Consider the following 12,321-nt stretch of genomic DNA (forward strand, 5'->3'; position numbering starts at 1 on the left):
TGTTTTTCCTGTGGCCTTATTAATCCTTTTCTTTCACAAAGAACCTTATTTAAATGTCATTTTTCCCCTGAGCTGGACAATTTAGAATCTCAAAATATACTTACCACTGCATCCCAAAAAAGAGGCAGTGTTGACTATTGAAATCATGCAGGCAATTTAACTAGAAAATGAACATTTTGGTGATGCGTGCTTATATTAGATAAACTGACTCATAAATATACCCTCAAATATACCCCATTATTTTTTTTAAAGAAACCATTTCTTCAGACATTTCAAAAAATATCCAATATTATTTTTGGACCAGCATGAATCATGTATATTTAAAATTCAGTACACTAAATTTAAAGTTAGCAGTTAGATTAAGCAGATCTGGGATTTCTTTCTCAATGGACTTGTCATAATATTCTTCATAATACAGTTGGCAAATACATATTTTCCCATTTTGTAAAATGATTAGAAGATGCAGTCATACTTTAGGTCAGTCTTTTTACTCCCATCAGTTATGCAAATCTCAGTAATGAAGTCATAAGCTAGTTACACACAGATTAGAAATAAAGATCATGATCAGCTCAAGTTAATACTTCTTAAGTTCTGTTGATTTCAATGAAAGGAGAATAGCATGTGCTTAATGCTTCTATCAAAATAAATGGGATTTTAAAGTGCTTAACTCTGACTAGAGCAGTTCTACATTCTAAAAATACTTGTTGGCATTTGTCTGTCTCTAGAGACAATGGAGTGCGCCTCTGTGGGTGAAGCCAAATCACTGTGTTAGCAGCACTGAAGTGACCTACCCTGGGGTGCAAGCCAGGGCAATGTGTATGGAGGTCCTGGGCTGCCCAGACGGCAAGACTCACCCAGCCTTGCTGATGTGGTCCAAAGGAAAGCAAAGCAATATGTTTGGCACTAGCTTGGCTGGAGGAGTTGCTGGAAAGAGGCTTATAAGGTGCCATCCAGCAGTCCCTATCTGTAGGGACTCCACTACAGATAGATGTACGGTTTACTTCTTAGCCTTTTCTTTTCCTGAAGAGACCCTGCAATACTAGTGGACACTCAAGTATGCGTTTCGCTATATCCCTTGAACAACACACATTTTTCAGATGGTGCTATTCTTGTGTTCATTTTCCTGCACAATTAAGGCTGTGATCCTACAGACACTTACCTGAACCCAATGGGACTTACTTCTTAGTAAACACACATTAGGTTGTGCTGCATGTTTGTCCCAATTTCCTTACCTGGAGACTGAAAAATAGTGAGATATAGGTTACCCAGGTTTGTAATTATCCAGCCGAAGCAATCTGTCTAAGGAAGTGTCATGTGATTTAAAAGCTTGCAGTTTGTTTTTTAAACATGGGCAGAGCTCTGTCAAATCCCTACTGGACTCACACTAGCAGGGTAGAAAGTGAGGCGGGGCTTCATGGCCTCTTTTTACTTTTTAAGGTGTTTTTTTCCCTTTTGGGAAAAAATCATTTCTGCTGGTTTCATTGGAGCATTAGTGGTGGTTGCAACAAGGAGACATTAATGGACAGAGCTCCTAATCTGCCAAATAACATCTCGTGGACCATATGATTGCACCCTAATTGTGCTGATAAAAATTATTTATTTTGTTTTTCTTCTTGTGTGAACAGCACTATCACTGAAATGTTAATGAATATTATTTAGCTGCTATTTACATTTGTTCCATTGCTTAAATGCATTTTTGTCTTTCTTGCTGTCATCAATTCTTTCTTTTCTGTTTCAACTTTGAACTACAGGCAGAACTAAAAAGCGGAGTCTTGTCTTTTCTGCTAAGCAATGGCATTGTTTTGACACATGTGAATCTCTGGTTAGGCTTGTCCTATTGCGATGGAAAATGGAATAAAGTTATTCTGAAGAAAGGAGGGTTGGTAGTTTCAGCAAGTGTAAATGAATTGAAAGAACATGTGGTGGAACCTGGTTTAGATCAGCTGTTTGTAAACTCTCCAGTCTACATTGGAGGAATCCCAGATGAGGTCCAGAATGTCTTTAAAAAGCTGGGATTAGAACAAGGTATGTTCCTACAAGGGAAGGAAACATGTCTGCAAGTGGATAGCATATATTGTGGCAGCATGCTGAGCAGTTATACAGTTTGGTCAAGTAGATGGAATGCAGAAACAGCAGGTGGAGAACTTGCTCAAGGGGCTCCCCAAAGCTGGAGCCAGCTTTCAAGGAATGGAAGCAATCCCCACCATTTGTGAACTACTTCTTTTGTACAGGGGAATTCCAACTTACTTGAGGGGTTCTCTTCCGGGCTGCCGCACGTGTCAGGATGCATGCAAGTCCATTCTGCCCTGTACTGCCCCTACCCCATCCCCTTTCAGCACTGAAAATGGTGCATGTGTTAGCAGTCACTTGGGTGCTGATTGCGCACAATTAAATTTTAAAGAATTTCTCCCTTGCCTTCTCCTTTAACAAGAAACAATAGTTGCTCTTAACAAGGCTGCCGTGATATTAAAGATACACAGTGGTATGTTAGATTAATTTCAAACATTAACCCATGGGTACATCTTGCTGTAGATGACTGAGATCCTTGTACACCACAGTTGGTATTTCTTGTACACTGAGCGATGGGCAGCTGTAGCAAAGCTTAGAGTCAGATTTTAGCAGCACTCTCTGTTCATCCCAGCCAGACCCCTAAGTGAGGATACACATTTTGGGGGCTTTTTGTTCGGGGCTTCTAGAGATCCTAGACCCAGGGGTTGTCTAGTTAACTTTCAGAAGCCTAGGGCTATACCAGGGCTATTTGCCAAATTAACAAATTAGATTTCTAGCAATTCCTATTTGGCCTTTGCTGCAGAAGCTCCTGATTAGTTCCAAAGCATGCCACCAGGAGGTAGGTAGTAACAATGCTATACTGCCAATAGCTGTGTTCGGCCAAAGGTGTGAGGGTATAAAGTATGTAAGGGGCATACGTGGAAGGGACTTTTAAGCATGCCTAGCCAAATGCACTAAGAAGCCTCTTTACAGACCTTCCAGCTCAACCTGGGAAGGTCGTGAATGGAGAAGACATAGACACTGGAGGCAAAGGCAGGGTTTCTACCCTGAAGCCACAGAGTATACGCCCTCATGCATTTGGCAGAAGAAAGGAACAGTCTATGTTAGGGAGCGCTTCTACGCAGGGGTGGACATGGCAAATCTGAATGGTGGCTGTGTCACCTGATTGATCCATGTGTGCCTTTCAGATTTGCAGTGTGGCTATTCTTCTTTACTTAAATGCCTAAATAAACATTATGGATGTTTTTAGCACAATTTGGATTGCTTTTGTTGTAGACAAGCTGCTTTTGGGGAGATGGTAGTTTTTCAGAAGATGAACAGCTACACTTTTCTTAAGATGTGCCTTGCCCACTCTGCAACTGGAAACGTAGAGGTGGGAAAGGTGTCTGTGCTTCACCCCCATCACCATTTTCCCACTGCAAATTGTCTCATCCTGAAGTGACTTTGCTCTAATAAAAGCAATTATTAGTTAGTTACCCACATTGGCTCTGTGTGGAATTTCAGGTTGGAGTTAGGTAAATGAAAGCAAACAAATAAATACCCACCCACCTACTATTACCAAATTAGAGCAAGGCATTCCAAGTACTTTTCTATTTTTTATATTATGACTACAATAATTAGACTGTAAAGCACGTGTGAATATTCATGTTGTGAAAATAGCCATTTCACACTGCTTTTGTTATTATGATAACAGCATTTAACTACAAATAGCATAAAAGTTATATATTATAGGAAGAATCTGTGATAGGTTTCCTCCCAAATCAATATTTTGCACCTGTTGATGTGAATGTATGCTGACAAGTGGCAAAATTAAGGTTTTTCCATGTCGGCTGAAATGTTGGATAATCGGTGTACATTTCAGTGCAGTAGAAATTCAGGAATGATAGCTCTGTATCAGGTTAAATATTTTTTTAATCATTTCTCAAACATAATTTGAAGTTTAACGTTTACATCTAGCTCTCCTTATCGCTGAAATGTAGCACTGCAAGAAGCAAAACATGATTCTTAATTAACAACTGAAGCCCTTTATGTGATACTAATCCCTTACTATTTGCTAGGTTTTGGTGGCTGCATGAAGGATGTTAAATTTACACGAGGTGCTGTCGTTAACTTGGCATCTGTGTCCAGCAGTGCTGTCAGAGTCAATCTGGACGGATGCCTATCAACTGACAGTGCTGTTAACTGCAGGGGGAATGACTCCATCCTAGTGTACCGAGGAAAAGAAAGGAGTGTTTATGAGAGTGGTCTACAGCCATTTACAGGTACCACACGGGCCTCTTCCTTATATGAAAAGCTGTGTGGCTTTAGTTCATTTTCATTTTAGTTCATTTTCTACTGCTCTATTCTCACATTTACATTTACCTTTATCTTTTATTCTCACATTTATACACACCCTCTCTTTCTCTCTCTCTCTTGCAAGAATATTTGTACCGGACAATTGCTTCTAATGAACGAGGAACTGTATCTAGTGCCTGGGATCGTGGTCGCACAAGAGAATCGGGTAATTAACATTTCTGCATTTTGTTCTTGTATCCAGTCTGGCTTGGTAGCAATGGCAATGTTTAGTGTGGAAAAAGAGAAGATACACCAAAACTACACACTGAAATCAAAGAGGCTTTTGGCCCAGTTCTTACTGTTGTTATTTGGAACTTGAAATACCATGGTTACCATTCAATGTAGGATTAAATATGCTATGACAATTGTTTTTAGTAGGCTTCAGCACATATAAAACAGAATCATATTCTGGTCCATATATTTCATATATTTCTTGATTTTCCTATCTTTTAAAGAAACATCTTAAGCTATGTGTTGACTTGCCAGATGATAATTTTGTTTTTGTGGGCACTTGTCCATTCCCCCCCCCCCCGAGCAGAGACTTTTTGGGAGTGGGGTATACATACACATATACACCAATCCCTATAGATAAAACATCAGTTTTAGTGGTGTAGCCCAATTTCATAGGTTCAAGGCCACACATGATCCATACAAATGTTAGAAATTTGACAAATACATATGTCCGGCAAGTACATTTACTGATAGAGCTGAGTAAAAAGATAAACATTGGGGTGGAAAGTCAGGCTCCCCCTGAATTGTTGGGAAATTTCAGCACCACCCTGAGAATATTTGGTGGTACTGAATATATCACAACAAATGGGGTGAAAACTTGTGGACACCTTAGTGCCATGGTTCCCAATGTGGGGCACATGCCCCATAAGGGGGGGCAATTTGATTTTTAAGGGGGCAATTCAAGAATGAGTTATTAATAGTGAATGGCCTTTTAGGCTTCCTCCACATGAATGGGAGTTCACTTTTTAAATAATAAAAATTATATGTCATGGGGGTGATCAGGATTTTAGAGATGCTTGGGTGGGGTATGGCCCAAAAAAAGGTTGGGAGCCACTGCCATAGTGGATTCAGCTTTATTATTTCTGGAACTTATTTTAATATTTATTTATAAGAGTGATTCTTCACCACCAATTCATTGCAAAAATTCAGGGTGGCGTACAATAAAAAGTTCAAACATCACAAAATTATTAAATCATAAAACATGGAACAAATTAACAATCTTGAATCAAATTAATTCTCTTCAAAACAGTTGGTGATAATGTTTTAAGCAGGCAATGAAATATAATTGTGAGTGCCACTCTGATTTCAGTGTCGGGGTAGGGGGAATGTGTTCCAAAGTACTGGTGTCACTAGGCTAAAAGCCTTAGTTGGCATAATATATATGATATATATATATGATAACTATGAGACCATCAGGTTACCATTCTGTAGATGACCCAGTATAAGGGACAAGAGGTATAAGGTACAAGGTGGCCCTTCAGGTAACCTGATCCTAAGCTATTGTTGAAAGAGGCAATGGGCTTGGCTTCTAGTCCTTCCAGTTCTCCTCTGTGAGCCCTTCCTTCACCCACAATATGAACTAACAAGATTTTTTTCATTCAGTATTAATGGATACAAAATGTTTCAGAAGAGAATTTTCTCCCTTTCCTGTTGGGAAGGGGCCATTCCCTTCCACCCTGCCCTTGCAGTGCAGGCTTAAGCCAGGCTTTGAGAAGGAGCCACAAGGTTCTAGCAGGGTCCTAGAGGCCTCTTAACACCTTCCCAAACTCCAATAAGTGCTTGCTCAGCATTCGGAAGGAGGCAGAAGAACTCTAGGACCTTGTCAGAGTCCTCATACATCTTCCTGAAGCCGGGCAAGCACTTACTGGACTTTGAGAAGGCACCCTCCTCGAATGCACACCCAGTGCGACCACATCACCCTAAATCTGCCTCTACCTCACCCCCATCCTGCTTGAATTTGGTGGTGAAAGTGATAATAGGTAGAGATTTTGGGAAGACAGTTTTTTATCCAACCTTGTGGCTTCAAGCTGAAAATATAAAGATGATTTACTTTTTGGGACAGCCATTTTGCAGTGTCTTTGAACCAAAACTTTCCTTTTATTGGATGAACTGTTGCACTACAGTCAGTTTTGTTTGGACTGAATTGATTTCTTCAATTATTGTCATAAAATGCTGAAACAACTCTGGTATATGACCTCCGCAATCACCAGTCTCTTTGCAAATTAGTAGTATAATGTTCCTGTGTCACAAAAGCTGCTTTCCAACGCTTTTTACCAAAGCAGAGTTTTGACTTGCAAATGTGCTGCTTATACAGCTTAATGCCACCATGTGGTCGACCATCCCAAAGCGAGCAACTGCAGCCATATTTTTGCCCTAATTGTCTGACCAGAGTAACTCAGACCATAAATTTATATTTACAATCTGACCACAGCACGGAACAGCTACATGTTCCCAAGGGCTGGAAAATAATTGCACTATTTAATTATTTTTGAGTCAGTTTTGTTGTGTCCCCTATGAGAAGACCATCTGCTATACAGTACCTTACCTTGCCCTGTGATACATTTCAGAACTAATAAAATCAATATATTAATGTAGTATTGTCAGCAACCTGAAGATTTGCATGTGGATCATTGCTCCTTTTAGGAGGAAACATAGGCAAACACTTTGAAATTTAGCATACTGATGCCCCTTACACAGACTACCCTCCTACTAGATTATTTTTTAAATGAGTCTTAAGGTATCAGGGCATAAAAGAGGGGCACTTGATGCTGAGAGGCTACAGCAGTCCTAATCACCAGGACTCTAGAGTACACATGCATTTATAGCAAAACTATCATCCATCATCCTGCCATAGAGTTCCTTGGGCCTTTCCTTGGCATCCATTGTGCAGTCATCTGTGATGAAGTTGTTTCTGGCCAGATCTTTACTTGATATAGCAACATCTAATAAATAGTTAAAAGTTATTGGAAATAAGATTTTTTTAAAAAAAAACCCCACAAGAATTGCAAGACTTACATGAGCTGTGCTTTGAAAGTTATTTTAATCATCTTCATTCATAAAGAAACAAAACAAAAAAGTAGCAAGCTGTACTTTGTTATTTGAACTGACCCAAAGCAAAGGCATATTCTTACAAAATCTCAAACTTTGTTTCCTTCTTAATGATAACTTAAGTCCCTGCAACCCACCATCTGTTGACATTAATGGATACATATCCATTGATAATACAGAATTTGATTGATTGCATGCAATATCTCTAGGTTTTGTAATTTGGGAACCTGAAAATATGAAACTCCAGTTGTTTAGAAAAAGACATCATTTTAGCAAAATTTTTACTTCTCAGCAATGAAATTTCAAATGCTTGTGTATAATAACAGTCTAATTATCTGGTCTTACTTGGATACATCATTATATTGTTTAAACTTCTACAGTACACCCTCTTCCCTTGTGAGTGACGTTTCAAACACGTTTGATACATTAAATGTTTTTTGAAAACCTGAACTAGACAAAGAAGAATGTTATGTAGATGGAGTTCTGATGGTTTTGAAATATAGCTAAAAGTGAATGGCTCAAGATGTGCAGTCATATTAAATCAATGCTGGAAAGTTACAACTCTAATAAATTGTATTTATGCTAATGGTGAATCTGATTTACTGCAACTATTAAAAGTGAAGAATGGGGCAACAGTCTTCTTAGGACTGCTGTTTTCTCTGTTCCTCTTTTATCCTTCCACAGTCCCGCAAAACGTGCCAACACCCTCGCGAGCTCACAGCATAAATGGTTACAGTGCTGAGGTTACATGGGACGAACCAGTTGGGGTCAAAGGTGTAATTGAGAAGTACATTCTAAAGGCGTCCAGCAAAGATGATCCCAGCATACCTACTGTCAGAATGGAGATTTCTAATGCTAGTGCATTCACAGGTACGTGCCAATAAATATGTGTGTAATGCAGTATTTTTAATCTGTTGGTGGCGGTGAGATGAGCAACTGTGCTCAGACACTGCAAAATAATTTGGTGTTTTCATGAGTATGAGAGAAAGAGAACAAGTCTCTGGGTAGAATGAAGCAAAGCCAGAGAGAGGACAACGTGAAGGCAAATACACAGAGAGGAACAACCCATATCTTTATTGCCCAGACAGGGGAGGAAGCCTGATCTGGATGCCTTTATATGGGTCACTGAGTAAAAGATGGCCTGCTTTGGCTTATTGGCTCATGTTGTTTAGGCAATATTCCACAAATTACCTTCTGTTTTCAAGCCAGTGCCCCTTAGGAATAACAGGATTGGGAATTGCTTTGGTGTTGGAGAATGTCTTCTCTTTTGTTTTCAGCTTTCATGTTTGAGAAGCAGGAAGATGTCAGGAGGGAAGGGATATCCAAAGAAAGCAGGGAGGGCACAGGGCTTTAAGGAAAATAGGCGGAAATATTAAAAAAGGATTCTAGTAAGCAAAAGAAGGCAAACACATACATGTTTGGGCTGCCTGCTTGTTCTCTGCCCCCCCCCCCCCCACGGCCACATACACGTAAACAATGCTTCTACTGTAAAATATTTCTCTCTGGCATATACAGTGGTACCTCAGGTTACAAACACTTTGGGTTAGAAACGCTTCGGGTTACAAACTCCGCTAACCCGGAAGTAGTACCTCGGGTTGCGAACTTCGACCCAGGATGAGAACAGAAATCGCGTGCCGGTGGTGCAGCAGCAGTGGGAGTCCCCATTAGCGAAAGCGCACCTCAGGTTAAGAACAGTTTCGGGTTAAGTACGGACCTCTGGACGAATTAAGTTCGTAACCCGAGTTCGTACCACTGTACTGCAAATGACACCACAGGAAGAAGTGATGGCTCTGATTGGCTTGTGAATGCAGGAAGAATGCATGGTTCTGATTGGCTTAGGCTGGCTTGATTGACAGGGAGGGATTCAGTGCCCCATTTCCCCCCCCCCCCCTTATAAACCTTTGTTTGTTTTTCTCTCTGTGGCTTCTTACACAGAAAAAAGGGAAGGGGAATGAGCAAAAGAGTGTACCACCCTACCTGAACCATTTCTTTGGGTGGGAGATGGTGGCTATTGGTGGGGCCTGCTGGTAGTGATTGTTTTGATTGGCTAAGAAGTCCTGTGCTTTAATTTTTGTGTATTTTGTCTTGTTCTTTGGCTATGTTTGAAAGGGGTTAGGGGCTATATATGTATATAGCTTTCAACTTTCCAGAAGCCCCTTGCTGGCAAATGAGTAGTTTAAAATAAATGTGGCAATATCATTTTATTTCTCCATTACTAATAAAAACATCTTACTGATTTTGGTATCATGCAGTAATCAAATCTAAAAGTCAGCAAGCTAACTTTTGAGAGCACTGTGGTCAAGCAGATGTATTTCAAGGACTTTTCAGTTCAGCCATGTGCTTATACCTGTTTAGTTGATGTTTGCTTAAATTCACATGAAAAGATTCTGTCAGCACAAATATTTGGGGAATGACAGTTCTCCTTATTGATATCCACAAGATAATCCTGAACAAACAGCAGCATTTTCTACTTATTGCTCAGTTTATGTCATTGATTCTGTTCTTGATTTAAAAGGTATCAGTCATCAAGCGAACAGAAAAAGAAGTTTTGAATTTAGGTGACATTAAAATCAGGATCTCATCGTTGCCTCGGGTCCAAAAGATTATTTTTCAGTATGTTCAGTATAGGTTTTTTTAAAAAAATTCTTTTTAATAGTAAACCCATACATATTACAAAATATTTTTGAACCTCATCTCAGTCTCAGCCCAGGGTTGATATGGAACATGAAAAAAAAAAGATTAATAATAACCAAAAGCTGCCTTACATAGTTCTTTGGAGTACAATTTACCCATACCCAGTCTGGGAAGAATTCCCAAAGTTGTGAAGTTATTTTGGAAGGTTAAATGTTTTAAGTAAATATTTAATATATGCAAAATATTTAATTAGAAATATGCAGACTCTATCTCCGTAAATAAAATACCACTATGTAAAACTGCTTGCAGCTGAAAAGGAAAGCCTTTTGATAACTGAGTTTTTAAAGTATTTTGAGTAACATAGTCCATTGCTGAGCAAATATAATATACATGAGGGGCAGTCATATGTGTGAAATAACTTTCTGGGGGGGGATTATTTAGAGAAAGAGAGAAGGAAAAACATTCAACATGTAGGGTGCTTTCAGACAAGTGACAACTTTGCATGTGACAATTGATGTGGTAATGCTTAGTTACTGATGAACAAACCCAAGAAAAGGATCCATCAGTGGGGAACAGGGGCAAGGTTTCATGCCTATTTATGAGAATTGATGACATTGGTAGTCTTTAATGTGAATGCAAGGTGTGTGTGAAGTGACAGCTGTGTCCATAAATGTAATTTGGGCCTTCTTGATTGCAACACCCAAATTGTGAAACTTCTTTCCTAAGAAAGGTTCACTTTTGACTTGTGCAGTTAAGATCTTCTTATTCTTCCAGATGTTATAATTCCTACCTCCTTGAGTTAATGCTCACTAGTTTTGTAATGTTGTAATATTGTAAACTACCCTGGGTCCCTTTTGCACACTGAAAGGCAGTAAATAAATTAGGTTAAAAATAAAGTTCAGTCAGGGCCAGCCCACCCATTCGGCAAGATGAGGTGATGGCCTCAGGTTGCAGGATCTACACGGGCAGAAGATCTGGCTTCCAAGGAATAGATTGCCTGCGCTCCTGCCATGGTAGCAGTGACAGTTGTAGCACACTGCATGGACAGGGCCGGATTTAGGTTTGATGAGGCCGTAAGCTACTGAAGGTAATGGGGCCATTTATATGTCCAGCTGTCCTTTGTCAACAACAAATTGTCACTGTTTTTTGTGTTGAATATATGCTATATGGTAATTTATGGACCTAATAGGTATCTAAAGCCATTTGCACATAACAAAATATGTATTTTATCAAAGTAATTGTTGAACTGAAATACAATTAAGAAGAAGTATATTAATAGTGAAATAATTATTAAGCTCTAACTTAAAATGATTTTTTATTCATAACAAACTTAATGCAAACACATTGGCATTTGACAATAATAAAAGTTCCTTTAGAAACACAATTTACAAAGACTCATAATCTAGTCTCTAGAAACTTGCTATAACATGAAATAATAATAGGTGTAAGTATATGATGCAAACTACTAATAATTATAAATAGCAGAATGTAGGCAACCTATATACAGAAATGAGCAAACCAGTAATATTTTAGTGAGCAGGCTAGCAGGTGGGGCCCATTACTTAGATCACAGGAGACTACACAACACAAAACACTGTTGCTGTATGTAGGTTTTATTTTATTTGTTTTTTATCTTGTATTTTGGAAATGTATGTCCAGTTTTTTTTGTTTTTTTGTGGGCCCCCAAGAGAGTGTGGCCCTAAGCTATAGCTAGTTTAGCTTATACACTGTCCATGGAGGCCAGATCTGCCACCTCGTGCCCTCTTGGTGGATAGGAGGCACTGCCGGTCTCCTCCCACCCCTAGGGAGGAAATGGCGGGGGCTACCCTCTGGGGTCTCCTGGGGGTCAGTGTGACTTACAGCGGGCCCCTTTCCCCACCAGACCAGGCCTTTAGTTCCTCCTTCAACTATCGGATAAGGTTGATTTGATTCCTCTCCTTGTTTCAGGTGCAGATCTTTATTCCCCTCCCCTTTGTTCCTGATGCAGTTCTTCATTCACCCATTCTTTCCTGGCAGGGGGGCAGCAGCACCATTTTGTGGTTTGCCTCAGATGCCAAAATAGTATAATAATTCATAGTCAGCATAGTTGTCAAGGTTAGCTCTGCTATTGTATAGTCATTATTAATCTCAGAGCTTTAGGCAGAACTCTCTGCCTAAATCTTGTAGAAACCTTGTAGCAGAATTCTGGCCAACTTGGTTTTTTTTGAAAGAGCTGATAAACATCTAGTGGTCTTCAGATGTGAATTCTCCTGCTTGCCTTTTGCAGGTTGATTACAAAGCAAT

General features: G+C 39.6%; 1 protein-coding gene across 5 annotated transcripts in view; it reads left to right on the plus strand.

The window, feature by feature from the left end:
• Positions 1-12,321, plus strand: part of USH2A (usherin) — a 430,807-nt gene that overhangs the window by 152,000 nt on the left and 266,486 nt on the right. For all 5 annotated transcript variants that reach the window (XM_083493951.1, XM_083493952.1, XM_083493953.1 and 2 more), the window contains 4 exons: positions 1,752-2,025; positions 4,068-4,271; positions 4,430-4,510; positions 8,089-8,274. In XM_083493951.1, coding sequence (XP_083350077.1) covers positions 1,752-2,025; positions 4,068-4,271; positions 4,430-4,510; positions 8,089-8,274 — 745 coding nt within the window. The remainder of the gene's footprint in view (positions 1-1,751; positions 2,026-4,067; positions 4,272-4,429; positions 4,511-8,088; positions 8,275-12,321) is intronic.

The sequence above is a fragment of the Podarcis liolepis genome, assembly GCF_965112155.1.
Source record: "Podarcis liolepis genome assembly, chromosome: 3".
Classification (NCBI taxonomy): domain Eukaryota; kingdom Metazoa; phylum Chordata; class Lepidosauria; order Squamata; family Lacertidae; genus Podarcis; species Podarcis liolepis.